At 39.5% G+C, this 22,708-nt stretch overlaps 3 protein-coding genes and 1 long non-coding RNA gene across 6 annotated transcripts; 2 read left to right on the forward strand and 2 right to left on the reverse strand.

The window, feature by feature from the left end:
• The first annotated feature begins 8 nt into the window (after positions 1 to 8).
• Positions 9 to 6,079, forward strand: spata1 (spermatogenesis associated 1). Of its 2 annotated transcripts, XM_067596847.1 has the most exons (12): positions 9 to 1,052; positions 1,177 to 1,283; positions 1,735 to 1,852; positions 2,072 to 2,125; positions 2,531 to 2,957; positions 3,492 to 3,657; positions 3,760 to 3,820; positions 4,138 to 4,255; positions 4,337 to 4,462; positions 4,938 to 5,113; positions 5,462 to 5,560; positions 5,765 to 6,079. In XM_067596847.1, exons 1-12 carry the CDS (start codon positions 993 to 995, stop codon positions 5,912 to 5,914), a joined length of 1,662 nt encoding a protein of 553 aa, XP_067452948.1. In that variant the 5' UTR covers positions 9 to 992; the 3' UTR covers positions 5,915 to 6,079. The 2 variants fall into 2 exon arrangements, with proteins under 2 accessions (XP_067452948.1, XP_067452949.1); XM_067596848.1 differs by lacking the exons at positions 9 to 1,052; positions 1,177 to 1,283 and having other exon boundaries at positions 1,741 to 1,852; positions 2,072 to 2,121.
• Positions 6,080 to 6,202: 123 nt separating this feature from the next.
• Positions 6,203 to 10,841, reverse strand: ctbs (chitobiase, di-N-acetyl-). Its single transcript, XM_067596849.1, has 7 exons — positions 10,596 to 10,841; positions 9,076 to 9,214; positions 8,672 to 8,880; positions 8,382 to 8,553; positions 8,193 to 8,290; positions 7,098 to 7,259; positions 6,203 to 6,716 (listed from the first exon to the last, which is right to left on the reverse strand). The coding sequence occupies exons 1-7, from the start codon at positions 10,707 to 10,709 to the stop codon at positions 6,528 to 6,530; spliced, it is 1,083 nt and encodes a 360-aa protein (XP_067452950.1). The 5' UTR covers positions 10,710 to 10,841; the 3' UTR covers positions 6,203 to 6,527.
• A 113-nt stretch (positions 10,842 to 10,954) lies between these two features.
• On the forward strand, positions 10,955 to 22,265 carry LOC137187719 (vitellogenin-2-like). Of its 2 annotated transcripts, XM_067596844.1 has the most exons (34): positions 10,955 to 13,126; positions 13,532 to 13,552; positions 13,731 to 13,882; positions 14,030 to 14,281; positions 14,371 to 14,532; positions 14,627 to 14,775; positions 14,873 to 15,023; positions 15,118 to 15,275; positions 15,361 to 15,526; positions 15,616 to 15,741; positions 15,828 to 16,046; positions 16,146 to 16,363; positions 16,465 to 16,562; positions 16,646 to 16,770; positions 16,864 to 16,965; positions 17,088 to 17,207; positions 17,307 to 17,493; positions 17,581 to 17,674; positions 17,806 to 17,991; positions 18,080 to 18,230; positions 18,318 to 18,534; positions 18,628 to 19,145; positions 19,233 to 19,277; positions 19,366 to 19,434; positions 19,528 to 19,734; positions 19,823 to 19,965; positions 20,228 to 20,366; positions 20,474 to 20,603; positions 20,694 to 20,877; positions 21,011 to 21,105; positions 21,203 to 21,297; positions 21,422 to 21,587; positions 21,795 to 21,956; positions 22,055 to 22,265. In XM_067596844.1, exons 1-34 carry the CDS (start codon positions 13,087 to 13,089, stop codon positions 22,165 to 22,167), a joined length of 5,160 nt encoding a protein of 1,719 aa, XP_067452945.1. In that variant the 5' UTR covers positions 10,955 to 13,086; the 3' UTR covers positions 22,168 to 22,265. The 2 variants fall into 2 exon arrangements, with proteins under 2 accessions (XP_067452945.1, XP_067452944.1); XM_067596843.1 differs by having other exon boundaries at positions 10,955 to 13,552.
• Positions 15,003 to 21,515, reverse strand: LOC137187727 (uncharacterized). The gene is made up of 4 exons (XR_010929266.1): positions 21,454 to 21,515; positions 20,669 to 20,821; positions 16,835 to 16,927; positions 15,003 to 15,084 (listed from the first exon to the last, which is right to left on the reverse strand). It is a non-coding gene; the product is annotated as an uncharacterized lncRNA (long non-coding RNA).
• Positions 22,266 to 22,708: the final 443 nt, after the last annotated feature.

A 22,708-nucleotide genomic window follows, 5' to 3' on the forward strand; every position in this document is an offset into this window, starting at 1 on the left:
GTAAACTCGAAAGTTCAACTATGAACTGTTTTTGAACGTTATTTTCTATGGAAAAGGCGCCAAATGATAACGCTTACTTATTAATGAAAGTAGCCTATTTTAGCTCGGAAATTAACTCAATCACTTACCCCATAAACTCAGAGTAGTACGGGGGAAAAGCATAGCTTTAACATAGCTCATAATTTGGTTATTTTATTTGCCGAAATGTGTCTTCTATATCTGTTTTGCCGATGTAGTTTATGTGGTCTCTTCCACTCTGTAATTCACATCGGAAACACGACTGAGTTTCGGAGAGGAAAAACAAAAAAGAAAAGGAAAATAACTAGAAAAACAATTCTCGTCTTACAGAATTACAACTGCCAGAGTACATGAACGTTACATCACTGAATAGAAATTGCGGCCTCTAGTGGTGAAAATGTGACAACACACTGTACCATGTGACAAGTGGTCTCTGAAATCGAGATAAAATCGTGACTGTTATCAATAAAATAGGTGAATTTAATTAAGTAGCATTAATTTGTATACAATATACTACGAAATAAAACGCAACAAATGTATTTACAATAGGCAATTCCTTCATTTCAAATTTTTTAAAGCAAGAAAATGTAAAAGAAAAAAGCCAGTTGTAACTTTCACACTGTGGGGTAAAAACTAAGACAAAACAAAACACGCATTACTTCTTAAGGGTAAAAAAAACTATTATAACTGCATAACCAATCAAATTAATTAAATGCCAGTTGATGAGATAAGCGCCTTCTTCCTGCAGCAGTTGTCATCATCAGCACCAGAGCAACCAGTGCTGGCACTCTCATAAAAGAAACTCCACTGGCCGACTGACTGTGTCTGATTACACGAGATTGTTACTTAGCAGTACCGCCTTCACCAGGCAAAACAAAAAAACAAAAAACAAAAAAAACAAGGCCTCCTGCAAATAAACGTAACGGGAATCTGCTTCTCTCCGCTTCTTCGTATGCTGAACTGGACTGATAATAATGGAGCTTTCGTGTGAGTCAGTGAGATATCCTGAGGATAGAAGACCGACCAGTTGTAAGGTGAGAAAATGTATGCATCACAGAAGACAAATTTGTTTACTACTGGGATTTTTATGAAGCAAACATTTGCAGTCATTTTCAAGTTGTCAGATTTTTTTTTTCCAAATGTTTTTCATGTGTTTAGTTTGTGGAGCTTCATGTGCTTTATGTGCCAGATGACCAGTGGAATGTAAAGCTGAATAAAGTCCCCGCTGAAGCCATAGAGAGCTTCATATCTGCTGGCTTCATCAGGTGAAACTACTGGAAACGTTTGAATTTATTCATATCAAACTCAGAGGATGGCAAGAATTTGTACTGAATTGTAATGTAGCTGCATACATGCAAAGGTTACACATCTTCATCGTGAACAGATGGCTAAAAGACCGAATTTAAGACTTGCAGATCTCAGTGTTCATACATTTTAGTAAAAGCAAAGGAGTGTTATCGTTGCAACATGTAAGCAAAGTAATGTATTGCTGGTCAAGGTTGTGTTATATACTGGTTTATTGGCTTGTTACGACTATAGAAATGCATCATATGAACTTTTTCTATATTAAACATGAACAGTCTTAATCTGCAAAGTAACCACAGCTGTCAGACACATTCAGTGTTATTTACCTATTATTCAACTGTATACTTATCATTTTCAGTATTTAGACTGTGATTGGTCCGACAGTTCAGTTATCTAAAATCTTGTTGTTAGGGTTCATCCTGATATCACCTTGAAAACTCTGAGGAGTGAGCTGGGAGCTCTTCTTGGAGCCGAAAGGAGCATCGACAAATTCTCCTTCCTGAAATGTGTGGGGCGCAGTTTGGCTCTGGTGAGTGCAGCTGGCTGTTTAGTGCTGTTTTCTATAGCTGGTTGTGTTTCACCAGGCAAGACAGTAGAGAGAAACAATGCCGACAGTTTGATTAACAAGTTCACTATTCAAGCAGGCTACACTAAAGGATGTAAAGCTTGTATGTGTGTGTGAGAGAGAGAAAGCACAGTTTTTACTGCCTTGCTTCTTACAACAACCACATTTTCTCTGGTGTTACAGGTCAAAAGCAAACAGGAGAGGGATCTAAAAGTGAAAACATTCGCTCCACCGTATGTATGTAGAATCCAGATTCCATATTTGCACTGAACTTTTATTTTCCTAAAGTTGACAAGTGTCTCTTAGGCACGGTTTCATACGTACATATCACTGACAAAAAAATCAGTTACAATGTTATTACATTGTCTTACATTTTTAGTGAGATCTTATATAATGAAGAATAGTATTTCAGGTTTTTTAAAATGTCTAAAAACCCAAATACACTGTCGTGCTCTCAGTCACAGCAGTTGGATTACAAATGTATGTTTTTGCCGTGTTCATCCTCTACTTGTGTCACTATTAGCTTTAACTTTGTCCCAACATATTGTTCTGAATTTCAGTTAAATTCTTGCAAATGTTCTTTGTTTATTAGATATCTTCAGTTGTCAGTACTGGTAATGTGTTGCTGTCTCTTGTCGGCAGGCCGCGCAGCCGGAGCTTTACCTGCTGCCTGCTGTGGAGAACGACAGCAGTGTTTACTCCCAGTCTCTCACCCCAGACACCAGCAGCAGCTCCTCAGACCACCAGACATATTACCCTCCCAAGACGTGCGGCCTGCCAGCAAGGACAAAGGAGCCTGTTAAATTCCCGCATATCACCCAGTGTTCCCATCAACCACCTCCCACCCCCAGCCTGGAAGAGGAGGACGAGAAGGAAGAAGAAGAAGAAGAAGATGATGAGGAGGAGGGGGAGGAGGAGGAGGAGGAGCGAAGCTACAGCTCTTTGGAGGCAGAGGGAGAAAATGAAGCGGAGGTTCTCTCCTCCACCAAGCCTGACTGGGGAGAGCAGGAGCATTGCCCGAGAAAGTCACACAATCAAAGGGCAGCGCTGCCCGTTTCACAGAATAAAGGTAAAAACTAAATACTCGTGCACTGAGGCAAGGAATGAATTATGCAGTTTAGTTGTACAAGTTCCTGCTCAGACATTTATCATTCATCTTGATGAGCTGTGCAGTTATCACATGTGATGAAGGAGCAAATTGCTAACACAGCCATTCTTGCACTTGTTTGGAGGCCTCCAGCCAACAGCTACACCCAAGCACAAAAAAATTTGAAATGTGAAAATGAAATAGCAATTCAGTGCAATTATCATTTTACCAAATGTCCTAATAGACAATTTAAGGTAACAGAGGGTCTTAGATAGGAATACAAACACAAACTGGTGTTTATGTAAGTTATATATGCATGATTTTATTTGTTTTATGGGAAAAAGGTCTATATTTTAGCTTCAAAATGATACTGGCATTGTATGATTTGGTACATCAGTGGAAAATGTTGCATCTTCCACCCAGCCTCTTCACAGTGGATTTTTTAGCATTTTTAAAAACAAATCTTCAAAATCTCTTATGATGATACTAAGCTCTTTATTTGCTTTATAACCACAGCTTTACGACTGTGTGAAGCTGATGCAGCTCGAGTGAAAGAGTTGCCAAAGGAAGAAGAGAGCAGCAGAAAGAAGACACACTACCACAGACCAAACAGAGCGGCCAGAGATTCAGGAGTAGCCGAGTCCCTGGAGGACAGAGATTCAGGCTTGTCCCTCACAGACGGGTACTGTGTAGCCAGAACACAGAGCTGAAGCTTTACTGTGCACCATAGTTGTTCTCCACAGTGAATAATATGACAACTAATTATAACAGTGTCTGTTTGCAGGCTTGGGAAATCAAAAGATGCACACACATTTAAATCTACCAGGAATAAACCAACAAATGAGGTAATATAAGACATTACATTACATCTGTATGTGTCAGCATTCTTTAACAGATCTCAGCATGTCTACTCCAGCCTTTTCTCGTCAACGTTAACCTTCAAGAAAGGTTGTTCTGCAAAGTTTTACACAGGGCCTTTAAAACGAGCAGGGATTGATCAGTTTCTTGCAAGTTATTTGGTGTAGTGATTAGTTCAAATTCCACTGCCAGCAGGTGGGTCCGGTGGAGTGTTTGAGGTATTTGAGGTGAACAAAGAACATGAATCCAGCAAGTCCATGAAAATCTATTCAGATGAATGTTGTATTTATTGCCTGTTTTTAAGGTGACAGAAAGTCTGGCTGTGTTGTCTCGGCCTGTTCGGTGTACTTCTCCACCTCCGGGTCTAGACCTGGCCTCGGCTGCACAGAAATCTGCTGCCTCTCCTATCTTTCAGACAAACAGTAAGCTGTCACTTTGTCACAGATACCCAGGATAAATAATCATTGTTTTTGAATGCAACTGACACAGTTTGTCTCTGCAAGGAGAGGAACTAATCGAGGAAATCAAGCTGGTGAGAGAGGAGAGAAAACAGCTGGAGTGGACGAGGCAAGAGTTGTTAAGAAAGGGGAAAGACCTGTTGGCCCAGAACAGACACCGCAGGAACCAAGGTGGGCAAAAAAATACTGTACAATAAAAAGCAAAATGTTATGTTAAAAATGTTGAATAATCAGAAGTTCTTCAATTTCCCAGCAAGGTGTGAACACATTTAACAGTCAATGAAGAACCCCTTTTGTAAATTGTTCCTGATAGTGCTGCCTTAAGATTTTCAAATATTGCAGCCAAAATTAGCTTTAGTCACCTTCCAAATCACTTTGGATAAATTTAGAGTGCCTGTTGGTTTAACTTGTTTAACCAAAAGTTTATATTTTTGGACAGTTTCACATGACAGTAATGATATAGAGTTCTTAAACACCCTTTAGACTTAATTATTCTAGTGCAAAACCTCTGACTGGTAGCTCAGTTTGGATAGCAGAAGGACCCCTGATGAATCCCCATTCCTATATCACAGTGCACAAAAAAGGTCAAAGTTGGCACAACTAACTGAATTTTGTGGCTGCTCTTTTCTTCCCCATGATCTTAAAGCACGTGACAGTTGGAAAAAGAAATATTTTGACACCAAGAAGGCCACAGCACCACTGGAGGACAATCTGAGAAATGTACGGCAAGACTTGGAGACATTTTACAACAAACTCTTGCACCAGCTCCACGCCAGAGACAACAGAGGCAAGCCAAGAAGGCAGGGCCGATCTTCTATAAAGGTAAAATCTAATTATTAGTTATTATATGTACTGTCTATATTACAAGGTAGGGAAAGTATGTCTGGTTAAATAATTTCTCCAATGACTGCTTAACCTTTTTCTGCTTTTTACTCTGTAATAGATGGAGCCTCATTTTTATATAGTTACCAAAAACGTATAACGTTTGTATCACTGAGTGATATTTTGAATTGTCAATTGTGTGATGAATAGCTTGTTTCTTCAGCATGAATGATAGTGTAGTCAATAAACACATATCAAGCATTGTACAAACTATTTTCTGCAAGTTTTTTTCTCATCTTAAACCACAGAATTCACAGAATAACTGAATGTAAGATTATGTGTTTTCAGAATGAGCTCATCATTCAGATCATGACAGAGAGCCATGAGATTGACAACCTGAAGAGGAAGGTAGAGGATGCCAAGATGAAGCTGGTAACAGAGATCAAAGTAAGATCAAAATGTTTTAATAACCAAAGATAAAAATTAAAAAAAAAAAACGGCTGATGAATTAGTTGGTAAAGAGATATTTGAACATTATTTTTCATGAGGACAGTAGTCGTCACTCACTGAGCACTTGAGGGTAGGTCAGTGTTTGTTGTGGAATATACTACATTCACTTACCATGTTATTTTTCCATGAATGGCTGTGTAGTTGAGGAAACAGGCAGCCACAGAGCTGAGGGCGCTGAAGGCTGAGCTGGCCCAGAAGAAGAGCCAGTCATCTCATCCTGGACCTGTGGCCTCTCTGGGCTTTCGAAATACCACACGGGACAAACCACAAGTTCAAAGTAGCTCCATCTAGTTCAGTATGAACAATACTGTAAACTGTTGTCTGGCATTTCTATGCTGGGACAAATGGATTCTGCTCTGGCAAATGTTTCAGGAGAGTAAATGAAAAATGACTTTAAGTGACTGAAAATTTATGTTTGTTTTTTATTCTTTTATTATCTTTTCAACATGGCTGTTTTGTACCCGAGTTTTGTTTTTTGGTGTCTGATGTTTGATCCTCAGGTGCTTTAAGCTTGTTGCTGATAGAAGAAAGCTAAAACTAAAATGTTTAACTGGCTGTGTAACTTCAATAACTGACAAATTTATCAGAAAATGTTTTATTTATGAAAAATAAAGTGCACAGATTTCAGTAAGCTCAATATCAGTCAATCAAAAAAAAAGCTATTTGTGTTCATCACATTAAAAAGATCATCCTTTTCAGAGAATCACAGTCATTTCATTTAGCCCAGTGGAATGTCTACATTCAAAGACAACAGCAATAAAAGCCACAATAAACTCCGAAGTGCAAGTATGCATCCCCAAAGTCGCACCCCGTTACTGCTACAAAGGGATATATTGACTTAGCAACAAACAGCAGTGGGTTCAGGGGTGGTGTACATTTCTGCAGCGGTGTAAGTGTATCCCAGCTAGCATCCTAAGAGGGCATTCCACATCATTGCGGTCTGCTGCTTGGCGACAGGATCATCGCTGTAGTCCAAGATGTTTCCATTCCACATGCCAATGCCCCTCAAACCTTTAGATTTCACCAAGTCCGCCTTGGGACAGATACTCTCCGGGTCGTCATACCAAACCTGGTGAATCTTTCCTTCCTGGTCCTGAGGAAAATGCAGGTGATTGACAAGAAAATGAGAACGGATGATGGCACCAACTTGTGGTAAAACCCTCCCTGAAGGCATTCAATGGGAATGTTTTATTGCTGTTTCAAAGGGCGATTTGTTTTGTTTGGGAAGTGACATTGTGGTAGCTCGGGTGGACGCCAGCACTCCAGATGAATAGCTCTCGCTGAAATGCCTGCCTGATTTGTTGAAGTGTAATTTATTGGGACTTTGGAGATAATAGTCAAGCTGACAGAAAAACAAATCATTCGCTAAAGGGGTTCCCACTTTGTTACAACAATGCCACATCTTACTCAAACATATTTGGATATTTTTAACCTAATTAAAACAGGATTAAGACTGAAATATAAGTTTACCTACCTTGTAATTGAAGTAGGGAGCCTGCTGCTTGCTGTCCCACAGCCTGCCGGACAACGAGCTTTTGACCTGCTGCATGATCCAGCTGTATTTTTTCTGTATTCCAGCTGCATCGCTGCAAGGGACTCCACGGAAAGGGACTTTGGGAATAAAACATATTCCCTCCTGGTATAGGAGAAGACATGAATGACTATCTGTATTTACACTTCAGAGAGAACAATACCATAAGTATAAATAATAGCAGTAGTGTGCTTTGGATTTAACAACACTTGGAGGACAAAAATATAAAACATTTCAGATATATGCTAGGTAAAGAAATGAGACATGGGGAGAAAAGGCTAAAATAAAGTGTGTACTGTTTAACTGTGGATAGCTTTAAGTAATTTCACTGTGAATATTGTGTCATTGCATTTCTTATTTAAGGCATAGCAAGTTCATTCACATAGTATATTTCAAACACAAAGGCAATTAAAATGCAACAAAGAATGAGGTGTTTTTTCTTATTGTCAACAAATCCCATAAAAGACCAAAAATAACGTCTTAGTCCGTCTCTATAAAATTATTATTTATATTAAATTAATATATAATATATAATATATTATAAATTATTTATTTATATTTTGGTTTCCTTTTCAAAAAAAAGGTTTAATAATAGTAAAACAGCTGGGCACTGTAGCTTTTAGCAAACATTAGTCAAACAGGAGTAAGTAGTGCATTTCTAGGGGACTATTTTCAGATGCACATGAATACACATTTTATGTGTTGGTGAGTAACTGACAGTATATGGGGGATTGAATTAAAACAAACAAACAGCGCCTGTGTTCATCGTAATATAATGTCACCCGGTAAAACAGTGGCTCACCAATCACCAGTGTTTCTAATAAGTTTTTGGACAATAATGGAGCTCAGAGGCACAGAGGAATAATATTTATCAGGTTTTGGATGCACAGACAATACCAATACTGCAGGTTAGCAGTTCATTTTTAGTTTTGGTCATGGGATTTATTGACAAGAAGAAAAATTAAGAATATCATCAAAATGATCCTTTGAAAACGTGCAAAAACAAACATTTAAACTGTGTAGCATTTAAATACTTACCTGGGAAAGGTTGAGGCATGGGTAGTCATAGCCGTACCATGGCACACCCATCACCAGCTTCTTTGGATCAATATTCAGATTCAAATACTGATCATAGGCTGGAAAGACAGACAAACATCTATTAATAAAGAGGTCATTAGTAGTGAGCTGATTTCTACTCACTTGTTACCACACAACTAGTAAACAAACCATTGAGTGTTTGAGAGAACGGAGCATTTGCCATTGCGATACAGTCCCCCGTGATCTGGCTCTGCTCATCGTAGGACATCACAAACAGCAGGTCGCAGGATTCGGCGATGGTGACGTAATCATAGCAGCGCTTGTCGATACATTTAGGTGACCAGGCAACATCGAATGAGACCTAGAGATCAGGGTTAGGCAGGTTAGGGAGGGCTTATTAGACTTTATGTACTGTCAAGCCTGCTCCTGTTCAGAGTGATATTGTCAAAACATTTTTTATTTAACATATTTTATTTCACCTGAGAACCTGGGATCTCCCTGTGGAAAGCCTCAGTGGTCTCTTTGACCAGGTTTGTCAGAGCAAGGTACTCTGGCGAGTCCTGTTCTACTGCTTGTTCAATGTCTATGTTGATCCCATCCATAAACTGACTCTTGGCCAATTTGACCTTCTCCGTTATCCACGCCGTCCTGTTGTCTTGGTCCACAATGTACGAGAGGCGAACATCACCTTTTCTCATCAACATTGAAAAAGAGAGATGATGACAACAATGAGAACAATGAGAACAATGAGTACATGAACTGTTGACTGAACAAGCAAGAAATAGGATAAAAAGTGACTCTTTAGCTCTTAAACTTTGTAAATTAAAGTAAGAACAAACAACTAAACTCAGTCAAATGACTTCATTCTGTTGTGAAGTCCTACCTTTGAGGACTACCCGCGCTCCTTTGGAATGAGCATAACACATGAGTTCAGCATCATATTTTCCAAATGTTGCCACTGTCGTCACCATGCTCCAGTTGTAAGACTTCCATGTCTTTCCGCCCACATCAAAAACAAACACCTGGACACAGAGAGAAACACACAGAAACGTGAATGTAGGATTACCTGCTCCTATTCATACTTAATAGTATCCCTGTGCATTTTTTATTGATAAATTCACAAAAAGGAAACGTGTGAGACGGAGCAGCAGGGGGAGGGGTCAGTCTCACTTCTCTTTATCTGACCACAAACTTTGTTAGCCGCTAACAGGCAAAGATGACAGCCCGGTTTTACATCTATTCACACCCCATTTACTCTCAGTTAGGCCAGTTTTGTCGATACATTTAGCTTGTCCAATTATTCTTTCTGCAGTTGGAAACATGGTTCACATGGTCATAAAAATACTCGAAAATTACATAAAATTTGAAAAATGTGCTCCAAAATATTTCCACAACCTTTTTTCAAAATGTGGAATAACAAGTTTTGGAAAATTCATTTTTTAAATAGAGATACAATGGATGAAAGCATGTTTTATATGCAGTATTCTAGGACCCTGAACATGTTTCTTTGTTTGTGTGCAAATAAAATGTTACTAAATGAAGTGTGTAGGCTATATAAACTTGAACACTTCCTGAAAAAAAAGACTTTGAGGAAACTTCATCACGAATACATTTACAGCTACAAAGGTGATGTTAGTTACATTGGGTTGAATAACAATAGACATTTCTCAGTGCAGACATTTAAACTCACAACAAAAACACAGGTGAAGCTCATAACATTAACAATGGCTCCATTCAGAGGTGACAGTAAACCAAACCAGTGCACAATATCAAACTGTCTCCTGTCAGATTTGTCATCTATAAAATATTCAACATAGATATTTGCACAGCTACAGAATGGGTGTGTTAACTATGACTTTCATATGTGAGCGTTGAATCAACACGAGACTCTGAATAAGAGGCAAAATGTACCCAAAAAGAGGAACCCTCCCTTGAAAATGACCCCACCATAAAGCAGAGAACACACAGCCAAAGAGGATAAAGAGGAACAGTATTTTTAAACTGAAACTTACATTAAAAACATGTGATCCATTTTGATTTATTGCTATGCAGCCAATACATTTATAGAAGTGTTAAGAGTGGCGATTTTTCAAAATGTTCTTTAAACTTTTGAAGTCGTTTGTCATGATGTGTTTTAATTCATCAATTCATCAATTCATCATTGATCAGGGTGAAGTATTTTGATGCTAAGAGCTCAGTAGAGTTGTCAATAATAGTTATATATTTACAGCATGGAGCTCCAGCAGCAGCTTTGACACTAGTCTGTTCACACATATGTTCCCTTATTTACTGCTACTACTAATTACCGGCAGCTTTGAGACAGTAAGCAGGGTGTTAAAGCACTAAACTGAACAGTTATGTGTTGATGATCATATCTGGTTGTAGGTTGAACAGTTTAACTACCTCAAAGTCTCTCTCTTCGTGTATCTGCTGACACAGCTCGGGTCTCTCACACGGACAGACGCTGGCACCGCACACCACGATGACCGAAGATACAAACACAAGAAACCAGGTCATTTTGGGGGGCCGGTGGGGGATCAGGAGGTCGTTTTCAAACCGAATAGGACTTCTCAAAAACAGTCGGTCTCTGAACTGTCAACCGTGGAAGTACAAATCACATTATCCGCTTCGTGTCTGTACGGGGGCCGACAGGGGACAAACTTCATCCAGTCAGCGAGGTTGTTGACCAGAAGTACATCGAAGTATTGCCACAGAAAAAAAACACTTTCATTGAGAGTTTGTAAATCAAAAATGAGCTCCAAATGTTGAACTCTGACTTTCTTTTAAAAGTTGCCTTTGACATTGGCTAATGCAACAAATTCTATGATGTCAAGCATGATAAAGGGCTTTCTATGCCTGGAAAACACAAATCCATACCATAGCAGCCTACAGGAAAGATAAAGACTGTTTTGTTTTGTTTTGTTTTTTGTTTTTTGTTTTTCAGAAAATAAGTACCAAGTGTCATAATCACTGCACAGTGCACAGACTTACAGCACAATTAATTCTGGGAAAGTGAGTGTCTTCCTGCATGTTGAACAGCATTGCATTTACCACCAATCTATGAAAAACTTCAGTTTACGGTTTTAAATTATGAACTTTGCCACAGATTGCTCAACATAAAGATACAGAAATGTTTTGCATCACTTGCAATTAGTTCAGTTTGATTTAGGCTAAAACAATTTGACATTTTGACATTTTTGACATTTTAAAAGTAGTTCACCTGTGCAGACCATGTGGCATCCTTCACGGCTGAACGCTGAAGTTAATATGGTCAATATTCTTTAAGACATATTTCTTATAGATTGTACTGAAGTTAAGGGGGGAACCACATTTCTATAGAAATAATATAGTCAATACATTTTTCAAGTAGGCACTTTTCAAGTTAGGGCCTTAGTAATTTGCCAAAAACATACATACATACATTTCTTACATACATTTCATTGCTTTTCATTTCTTCGACTTATGTCTGTCCGAACTAATATTAAATGTTTCCCAACAAACTAAATGCCATTTTATGTTTTGTGGGGAGAAGTAGAAAAAAGAAGAAGAAAATGTTTTGACTTTAAATTACTATAAATGGGTTATATAGCACATGCGTTTTGCTTCAAACAAGTGAATCCTATTGGATTATTATTTTTGGAGCATGTGGTAAAGTTAAAGTATACTGTATAATGTACAGAATGTATAAAGGCTGTTAAGGCTTTGCTGCAGGTGATTCATTGGTTTTAAAAAAGCAGCAACAATCAGTTTATCCATCTAATCAATGCACAGTGTCAGAAATTGCATTCAACTGTTCTTCATTTTCTTCTCATCCTAGTTTTATGTTTTTCTGGACAGTTGGTAGAATCCTTTGCACACTGTTATTTTTGCACTACATTCTGCAGCTGGTTTATATTCATTTGTGGTGTCTTGTAAACCCTTGCTGGCTGGGCATAATTCTATGGAGGACATATTAATGTTTAAGGCAAGGCAAATTCATTAACATAGCACATTTCATACCCATAGTGCTTTACAGAGCACACAGGCAAAAGCACAAAAAACAAATGATAAAAACAATAAAAGCACTCGAGCAAAAGGACACAGAATAAAAACGATAAACAAACAAGCAAATAATTTTGATCAAAAACTCATCATAACATGAATTTAGATTTAATTGACTTGATTTGGATACAGTTTGATTTTTGAGGTGATGATTCTGAAACATTTCGACAAAGTGAAGTTAACTCATGTTGGATTATTGCATTTGGACAGTCAACAGATGCTGGAACAAAGTGACAGGACTGTGAAAAAATTGCAGGTCAGGACATGATGACATTGGAACCTGTTTTGCACAAGTTTGTGCAATCCACATAAAGTATTCTATAATAGCATTTGCATAATAATATTTGGCTTCACAATAATGTTTTTCTATTGTAATTGTTTTCTTGTTTAAATCATTGGCAGCGTCAGAACCAAAGGAGGCCATTTAATGAATGATAGGACAATAATAAAATTGTAGATATTGCTTTGTAGTGAAATGTATGAGAGCTACAATATTTTTTAGGAGAATGTAATATTTTAATGTACAACACTGTTAAATGTTGAATTATTTTTTAAATACAAGTAGCATTGCAGTTCATCTTGTGTGAAATGTGTAATGTCACAAGAGAAAAAACTTTTTTGGGACATCGGGCTGTTTGTGCCACTGAAGTCAGGAGTCAGGTTAAGATAACTTGTTACATCTGTGACATTTTTTATTACTCTGTTTGTCTAATCTTCGTGGTCAGGGCAAGGTAACATCAATGACAATGAAAGGCTGATGCTTGGTTAATGATCCATTTTGATGGGCACGCAGTCAGCAAAAACTGGCTTTAAATAGGAGACATCTGGTACAAGTCGATCACATTCAGCAGCCATGAGGGTGCTTGTACTCGCTCTCACTGTGGCCCTTGCAGGTGAGTCTTTAAACTGCTTTTATCACTTTGGATGCAATTTAAATTAATTATCTGAAAACTTTGCTTAGTTTAGTATCACTATTATGAAGCATATAGGGTAACACTTCTCAACAGTTTTACTATGACAAAAATATTCAAAGAAAATTATGATAAAAGACAGAAAAATCATGATGCAAAAGAACTGCTATTGCATTTTCTGGCAGTGTAAAGTCACTGCTTATATCAAACTTAGCATAGAAAATAGACAGTTCTTTAGTTTCTCTTGCCAATAATATGCAGCAGTTTTTAAAATGATGAGAAGATGGGATACATTTCAATTTTTCAAATTTATAGTTTTACTTCTTTTTCATGTATTTTATTTCTCTCTCATGAACACCAAAATAACATTTTATTCCTTTTTTTTAGCTGGCTACCAGGTCAGCTTTGGTAAGTTTTTTATTTTGTTACATACTGTAAAAAATGTGCATTGACTTAACAGTTAAACACTTTAAAAAACTTGTAGTGCATATATGGAAAGTTGTTTTCACACCATACTTTCCTGTCTTAGTTTAGTTTTTTTTATTGAGGTTTTTATTAAAGATTATTTTCTTGTTTATTATTGCAGCCCCAGAATTTGCTACTGGAAAGACTTACGTGTACAAATATGAAGCATTGCTGATGGGCGGCCTGCCTGAGGAGGGTCTGGCACGGGCCGGAGTGAAAGTGACAAGCAAAGTCCTGATCAGTGCAGCGGCTGCCGACACCTTCATGCTGAAGGTAAAGACTATTCATGAGTATTAGTACAATTTTCTACTGATCAACAACTTGTGTGACCCAGACTACTATTTTCCATGTGGCTAAAAATGATAATATAAGACAGTTTTTGTGGTCACACTTCATTCAACCTGTCACTTTTCCTTGTAGCTTGTAGACCCTCAAATCTTTGAGTACAGTGGCATCTGGCCCAAAGATGCTTTCATCCCAGCCACCAAGCTCACCTCAGCCCTGGCTGCTCAGCTCCTGACACCCATCAAGTTTGAGTATGCCAATGGTGTCGTCGGCAAAGTATTCGCACCCGCTAGCGTCACTGCAACTGTGCTGAATGTCTACAGGGGAATCCTCAACATCTTCCAGATGAACATCAAGAAGACACAGAGCGTCTATGACCTCCAGGAGGTACATATAACTGATTTTTCTTATAGCTCCAAATACAAAACACCACTATACTTAAGCTAACAAGCTGTATTTTGATCTGTTTTAACTAGCCTGGAGCTCAGGGTGTGTGCAAGACCCACTACACCATCAGTGAGGACGCAAAGGCTGACCGCATCACTGTGACCAAGACCAAGGACCTGAACCACTGCCAGGAGAGAATCATTAAGGACATCGGCTTGGCTTACACAGAGAGATGTGTTGAGTGTGAGGCTGTAAGTGCAATTTTACTGGCATTACCTACCTTCTAAATGTGCTGTATACTTCCAGAAACTGCTGGTGTAATAATACTATCTCTTGTTTATATAGAGCGGAAATACCCTGAAGGGAACTGTAGCCTTTGACTACATCATGAAGCCTTTGGCCACAGGTTCTCTGATCTTGAAGGCAACTGCTAGAGAGGTCATCCAGTTCTCACCTTTCAACATCTTGAACGGCGCCGCCCAGATGGAGGCTAAGTACGTGGTTAAAATGAAAAATAAGTGGTGTATGATTGCTATTAGCAACACAAAATGCTGCAATGAAGATTGATTCAATGCTCACATATATTCACAGGCAAACCTTGACCTTCCTGGAGATCGAGAGGGTCCCTGTGGAGCCCATCAGAGCTGACTATCTTCACCATGGATCCCTGCAGTACGAGTTTGGCAGTGAGCTTCTCCAGACACCCATCCAGCTTCTGAAGATTAGCAATGTTGAGGCTCAGGTACTTCAGATAACATTCCTTCTTCATTCGATTTTTGTTGAATTCATCCTGTAGCAAAACACTTTAACATGGGAAGAATTTTGTTTTCTGACAGATTATTGAGATTCTGAACCACCTGGTGGCCTTCAATGTAGCCAAGGTCCATGAAGATGCACCTCTGAAGTTTATTGAGCTTGTCCAGTTAATGCGTGAGGCCAGATTTGAAATTATTGAGGCCCTCTGGAGTCAGTACAAAGTTAGATCTGATTACAGGTAAATGTAAACAGCATTTAAAAAAGAGCAGTGTACAGAAACATAATGCTGATTATCACTTAATAATAATACTTTTCTTTCTCAGGCACTGGATCCTGAATGCCATCCCTGCCATTGGTTCTCATGTTGCTCTGAGGTTCGTCAAGGAGAAGTTCCTTGCTGGTGAGCTGACTATTGCTGAAGCTGCTCAAGCTCTGCTGGCATCTGTGCACATGGTGACAGCTGACCGGGAAGCCATCAAGCTTGTTGAGGTGAGTCAACATTAAAAGCAGTCTTCTGTCATTGCCCCAATATGAGAACTGGGACACATAACCAGGTTTTCATTTTCACCAATCCTAAGGGCCTGACTATGAACCACAAGATTCAAGAAAACCCAGTCCTGCGTGAGATTGTCATGCTGGGCTACGGCACCCTGGTTGCTAAATACTGCGCAGAGAACCCAACTTGCCCAGCTGATTTTGTGAGGGTATGTATTGTTTGTGCATTTGATTTCTAAAACTAAACTTCAGTTATAAAATCAGTGACATGAATGTTGTTCTGTACCTCCCACAGCCCATCCATGAACTCCTTGTCCAGGCTGTTGCCAGTGGTGATATTAAGGAACTCACTGTTGTTCTCAAAGTTCTGGGTAACGCTGGACATCCTGCCAGCCTCAAGCCAATCACAAAGCTCCTGCCTGGCTTTGGCAGTGCTGCTGCTAATCTGCCACATAGAGTTCACATTGATGCTATTCTGGCCCTGAGGAACATTGCAAAGAAGGAGTCCAAGAAGGTGAGATAACATTTTCTGATTCCTTCCATTCATAATATATGTTTAAAACCTATTTTGTTATGTGCCGCTGTATTTATAACATTCATCTTTGTGAATTAGATCCAGGAAATCGCTCTTCAGCTGTTCATGGATAAGGCTGTCCACCCAGAAGAACATATGGTTGCTGCTATCGTGTTTTTTGAGACCAAACCGCCCATGGGTCTGGTGACTACCCTTGCCGACAAACTCTTGAAAGAAACAAACCTGCAGGTCGCTAGCTTTGTCTACTCTTACATGAAGGCCATGACGAAGAACACTGCCCCTGACTTTTCTTCTGTGTAAGAACCTCAATAATATTCACATTTTTGTTTTTTTTAATTTATTTAAACATGTTACTGCTTAGAATCTCACTCTGTATATTTTAATGTTCTATGTTCAGTGCTGCCGCCTGTAATGTTGCTATGAAGATCCTCAGCCCCAAATTCGACAGACTGAGCTACCGCTTCAGCAGAGCTCTCTATTCTGATGCCTACTACAGTAAGAGGATAACAGAATAATAATAATACTATGTCATCAGCTTAAAACATGTGGTTTAATGGCTCTTATGTTTTGCCGTGCAGGCTCCTGGATGATGGGTGCTGCTGCCAGTGCCTTCTATGTCAATGATGCTGCGACTATTTTGCCAAGAGCCATTGTGGCCAAAGCTCGCACCTACCTGGCAGGAGCTTATGCTGATGTCCTTGAGGTAAGAGAATGGCTAAATAGATCTTACACATAGCATTTTTTGTAATAATTTTGAAGATACTTACCCATCAAATGGCCTTTTTTCTTTTTTCAGCTTGGAGTGAGAACTGAGGGAATCCAGGAGGCCGCTCTGAAAATCCCCAAGGCTCCTGAGAATGCTGAAAGGATCACCAAGATGAAACAAGTTATGAAGGCTGTAAGTTCAAGGGATCATTCTAATGTTAATATTACTTCTATTTTAAAAGTACTGTGTAATCAAAGCACATTTCCTTCATAGAAACTAAGGTGTGTATTTTTTTTATTTTCTTGCTCACACAGCTCTCTGAGTGGAAGGCTAATCCTTTAAGCCAGCCCCTGGCCTCTGTGTACGTGAAATTCTTCGGACAGGAAATTGCATTTGCCAACATTGACAAAGCCATTGTTGACCAGATTATTGAGGTACTGTATCTCCTACTGTTACATATTGTATGATTGCTACTTAATAATCACATTAAAAACTGAACATCTGATGTCTTGTACGTAATTTTGTGTTGACAGCTTGCCTCCGGATCTGAAATTCACAATTATGGAAGGAAGGTTATGGATGCTCTGCTGTCTGGTGTGGCAGCTCATTATGTTAAGCCAATACTGGTTGCTGAGGTTCGTCGCATCCTACCCACTGCTGTTGGTCTGCCAATGGAGCTCAGTTTCTATACTGCTGCTGTGGCTGCTGCATCTGTTGAATGTAAGTTTGACTGGTGAAGCTTAAGTGTTGCTGATTTGAATAATGTATTCACACTGATTCACAAAAAAACTGTGTTGGTTTTCATAGTCAAAGCCTCTGTGACACCACCTCTTCCTGCGAACTTCCACGCTTCTCAGCTTCTTAAGTCTGATATCAGCCTGAGTGCTGCAATTTCTCCAAGGTAAACTGATTGTAATTAACTTGAACAAGCTTCTTCCTATTCATTAACCTGAATCTTTACTGTTGTCAAATGCGAAAACAAATGTATCATTAAGAAAAACCCTGTGTGTTTATGTTTTCTGTGTCTTGCAGTGTTTCCATGCACACCTATGCAGTTATGGGTGTGAATACTGCTTTGATCCAGGCTTCCCTGCTGTCAAGAGCCAGAGTTCACACAATTGTTCCTGCACAAATGGAAGCAAGAATTGATATGATTAAGGGCAACTTCAAGCTCCAGTTCCTGCCTGTTCAGGGCGTCGATAAGATTGCATCTGCACTGTATGTTTCTTTTATGTGTGTTAACTTATATCACACAGTTTTAAAATTTCTTTGGATTTCTTGACATTATTTTTTCTTTCTTCCACAGTGTTGAGACTTTTGCTGTCGCAAGAAATGTGGAAGACCTCGCAGCTGCCAAGATAACACCAATGATTCCAGCTGAAGCTGTGGCTCAGCTGTCAAGGGAGACCTTCTCTTCAAGGATTTCTAGGATGGCATCCACTGTGATCGGTAGCATGGTGAGTCTGGTTTCCTGACCACCTTTTCCATCACGAAATTATACCATCCTCCAAACTAATGTGGTGGCCTTTGTTGTGGTTTTACAGTCAGCATCATCTGAAATCCTTCCTGTTGAGGTGCCAAGCAAACTTGCCAACAAGGTGAAACTCCCCAGGGCCTTTGAGAAGAAAATGTGTGCTGCATTTGAAACCTTTGGAATCAAGGCATGCACTGAGATTGAATCTCGCAACGCTGCTTTCATCAAAGACTGTCCACTCTATGCCATAATTGGAAAACATGCTATCCTGGTTGAGGTTGTTCCAGGCAAGTACAATGGATGACATCAAGTTACTGACCTCAGTTGTTTTGTAAGCAGTTGCTGAAAAATAATGTGTCTGTTTATTTCTTTGGTTGTAGTTGCTGGACCCGTCATTGAGAAGATTGAAATTGAGATTCAGGTTGGCGATAAAGCAGCAGAAAAGATCATCAAAGTGATTAACGTGAGCGAGGAAGAGGAAATTCTCGAGGACAAGAACGTCCTGATGAAACTCAAGAAAATCCTGGTTCCTGGTCTAAAGAACAGAACTTCCTCCAGCTCCAGCAGTTCTCGTTCTCTCAGCTCCCGCTCCAGCAGCTCCCGTTCCAGCAGCTCCCGCTCCAGCCGCTCCAGCTCTGTCAGTTCAAGTGCCTCTTCCTCTGTATCATCCAAGTCTTCCTCCAGCTCCTCCTCTCGCCGCAAGAGCAAGATGGTCGATGTTGCTGCCCTGGGAAGCAAGGCATCAAAGAAACTGAGCAGGCATTCCAGCAGTGCCTCCAGCAGCCAATCAAGCTCCTCCAGCGCCCGCTCCAATAGCGCTTCAAGCAGCCGCTCATCTGTCCTGTCCAGCAGCCACTCTTCCAGCTCTAGCTCCTCCAGGTCCAGCTCCATGTCAAAGGTGAGGCACAAATTTACCATTGAAAATGTGAAACGGTAGAATTATAAAGTATGTGCAGGAATTCATGTGCTAATTTTTCTATTGCAGCAAGAGCTGTATGACATGACGTTCACCAAGAACCACATCCACCAGGTATTTGACCAAACTGATGTGTAAAAAGCATTAGACAGTCAAATCATGTACTCTGTTTGAGCAAGCTAAATATTTTCTTTGTTTGCAGCATGCTATCTCCACAGCCCGTGACACCAGTGGGAGCAGCGCCTACAGCTTCGAAGCCATCTACAATAAAGTGAGTAATCATACCCAGCCATTTATAGTTTCATGTATTTAATGGGCAAAATCAAAACTTCTATTAATGTCATTCACTGGTTTGCACTCTCAGGCCAAGTACCTCGCCAGTACTGTCACTCCTGCTGTGGTCATTCTCATCCGCGCTGTTAGAGCCGACCACAAGGTTCAGGGATACCAGATCGCAGCTTACTTTGACAAATCAACCACCAGACTGCAGGTCATTTTCGCCAACCTGGCAGAGAGTGACCACTGGAGAATCTGTGCTGATGGTGTGATGCTGAGCAACCACAAGCTGATGGTACAGTAAAACCTTTGATGTGGTCTGACATGAATTAAGCCGGCAGTAACAGTTGAGATTTTAACTCCAGCTGGAATGTATTTTTTAGGCCCATATTGGCTGGGGAAAAGAATGCAATGAATACAAGACTGAGATCACAGCTGAAACTGGTCTTGTGGCTCAAGCACCTGCATTCCGCCTGAAGCTGACCTGGGACCATCTTCCAAAACCCATGAGGCGCTATGCAAAGAGGTAACGTCACAATCTAATTTCAAACATTTTCTTCTATTTCCTAAAACCTTACAAAAGAAAGTAATTACTTCTTATGTACTCTTGGCACTGACTTAATTGAAAATGCAATGTTTCAGTCATAAACCTTAGTCAGACATCCTGGATGTGGAAGTGTGTGGGAATTCATTACTTTCTTTTGCGTGGTTTCATTTTGCTAAACACCTGTCTACCAGGTGTTTGTTAGACAACAGTTGATTTAACATTTACTTTTATGTCTCTCTAGGCTGTCTGAGTACATTTCAGATATTGCTCCAGCGACTGGATTAACTCTGGCAAAGGTCAAGAATGTTCGTCATCAGATCAAACTGACTGTGGCTGCTGCTTCTGAGAAAAGCCTGAATGTTGTGCTGAAGACACCAAAGGTGCAGTGTTATTCCCCATTTCTATGTGCACACAGGAAATGTCTCCATCACACCATGTCACTCAGAGTATATATCTCCTCTCTGACTGTTTTAATTTCATAATATAGAGGACCATCTACAAACGTGACCTGGGTCTCCCTGTTTATCTGCCATTTGGAGACACTGCTGCAGAGCTGGAAGCATACCAGGACAACATGCTTGACAAGATCTCCTACATGTTCACCAAGGCCCATGCAGGTGAAAACATTTAAAGGAACAGGTTTTACTGAATAGTCATGCTGATTAGTAAATAGCTAACTTACTGGTTAATCTTTCTTTCTGCTCCAGCTAAGTGTGCCATGATCAAAGACACACTGATCACCTTCAACAACAGGAAATACAAGAACGAAATGCCCCACTCTTGCTACCAGGTTTTGGCTCAGGATTGCACCCCAGAACTCAAATTCATGGTTCTGCTGAAGAGAGACCAAACACAGGAACAGAACCAAATCAATGTGAAGATTGCAGACATGTAAGAACAATTAGTATTTATATCTAAATTGTCAGAAAATAAAAAAAATCTCAACCTGGAAATCCAGAAAACTATATATAACATTAACATTATATAACACTATGAGTCATATATTTCACTTCTTTTTCAACAGTGACATAGACATGTATCCGAGGAATAGTGTTGTCATGGTGATGGTCAATGGAATAGAAATCCCCATCAGCAACCTGCCATACCAGCATCCAACAGGTTGTTTATTTTATCACTTTAGTTTGAACTTTAATGTTACAACTAACTGCTGAAAAAGTAAAAAATAATACATATTTTGTATTTTCATTCATTTTAGGCAAAATTCAGATCAGACAGAAAGGTGAGGGCATTGCTCTCCATGCTCCTAGCCATGGTCTTCAGGAGGTCTACTTTGGACTGAACGCATTGAAGGTAATGAAAGAAATCTGATTATGTTGTGCAATTTTTCTACGTTTAAATGTTTAATAATCTATATTATGGTAACGGCACAATTAAAACATAGTTCTAAAAACATTGTTGTTTTGCTTTTCTTCAGGTTAAAGTTGTGGACTGGATGAGGGGACAGACCTGTGGACTCTGTGGAAAGGCTGATGGGGAAGTCAGAGAGGAGTACCGCACACCCAACGAACGCCTGACAAAGAATGCAGTCAGCTACGCTCACTCCTGGGTTATGCCTGGAAAGAGCTGCCGCGACTCCTCTGGTAAAACTGGCTTTACCTTGTTCTTTAAGAATATCATTTACACTCATTATGGCAAAATGTAGCATATAAAGAAATTCAAATGATGATGACAAACCCACACCAAACCATTATCGTATAAGATTATAGAAAAATCTAGAATCAATGAATATTTGTTTTCAGCTAAGGGCTGTTGTAGTGCTTACCTTTCTTTTTTTCAACCTTTTCTAGAGTGCTTAATGAAGCTTGAATCTGTGAAGCTGGAAAAGCAAATGGTCCTCCACGGCGAGGAGTCCAAATGCTACTCTGTTGAGCCTGTGCTGCGCTGCTTGCCCGGCTGCATGCCAGTGAGAACCACCACCGTCACTGTCGGCTTCCACTGCCTGCCTGCTGGTGAGTCTGCAAGACAATTACAGATGAATCGCCAAACTGACACACTTTACATCTATGTTCTACAGTGCTTAATCACTTTGTTCTCTGTACTGTTGCAGATTCCTACATGAATCGCTCTGAGGGTCTGAGCAACATCTACCAGAAGAGCGAGGACGTAACAGAAACAGCTGAAGCCCACGTGGCCTGTCGCTGCCATGCTCAGTGCGCTTAATCTCACGGCCTTCAATCACATTGTTTTATTTTCTTTTTTGTTCTTTCATTGTTAATCACTCTGAACTGTAAACTTAAATAAACTAAAGAAGCATATGAGGCATGTGTTGTGTGTTGTGTGTATATACAGCTGTATTTAAACTAAACAAACATCATTCATCTACACTGAGGTCATTAATCCCAATACACTGATATTACTACACATGTTGGAATGAAACATAGCTAATATAAATTAAAAAAGGAATATTCTTTAACCAACAGACAAGACTTCGACCCAAAAATAGGGGGAAAAAAGCTCTTTAAAGCCATTTCTAAATGTTCAACTTCAATATCTAAAATGACAATCCCATTGATTGACAGATAGATACCTTTATTTATTCAGGGGGAAACCAATTGAGAGCAACACTCTTATTTACAATGGTGCCCTGCAAATATACAACCAAACAAGTCATATAACAAAAAGTGTAAAACCAACACTCTTATACCAAACATAAATACAATACAAACACAAGACAAATTACTTAAAAAAAAAACATACAACA

The sequence above is a fragment of the Thunnus thynnus genome, chromosome 8 (genome assembly GCF_963924715.1).
Source record: "Thunnus thynnus chromosome 8, fThuThy2.1, whole genome shotgun sequence".
Taxonomy (NCBI): Eukaryota; Metazoa; Chordata; class Actinopteri; order Scombriformes; family Scombridae; genus Thunnus; species Thunnus thynnus.

Excerpts from the sequence above, each read along its gene's own strand:
- spata1 (XM_067596847.1), top strand. The coding sequence starts at position 993 with ATGGAGCTTTCGTGTGAGTCAGTGAGATATCCTGAGGATAGAAGACCG. Across the intron at positions 3,821-4,137 it reads GGAATAAACCAACAAATGAG|GTGACAGAAAGTCTGGCTGT; the intron begins GTAATATAAGAC and ends CCTGTTTTTAAG. Across the intron at positions 4,463-4,937 it reads CAGACACCGCAGGAACCAAG|CACGTGACAGTTGGAAAAAG; the intron begins GTGGGCAAAAAA and ends ATGATCTTAAAG.
- ctbs (XM_067596849.1), bottom strand. The coding sequence starts at position 10,709 with ATGACCTGGTTTCTTGTGTTTGTATCTTCGGTCATCGTGGTGTGCGGT. Across the intron at positions 9,215-10,595 it reads ACGAAGAGAGAGACTTTGAG|GTGTTTGTTTTTGATGTGGG; the intron begins GTAGTTAAACTG and ends CTCTGTGTCCAG. Across the intron at positions 7,260-8,192 it reads CATGCCTCAACCTTTCCCAG|GAGGGAATATGTTTTATTCC; the intron begins GTAAGTATTTAA and ends CTCCTATACCAG.
- LOC137187719 (XM_067596843.1), top strand. The coding sequence starts at position 13,417 with ATGATGAGAAGATGGGATACATTTCAATTTTTCAAATTTATAGTTTTA. Across the intron at positions 16,364-16,464 it reads GCCCCTGACTTTTCTTCTGT|TGCTGCCGCCTGTAATGTTG; the intron begins GTAAGAACCTCA and ends TTCTATGTTCAG. Across the intron at positions 19,278-19,365 it reads CCAAGAACCACATCCACCAG|CATGCTATCTCCACAGCCCG; the intron begins GTATTTGACCAA and ends CTTTGTTTGCAG.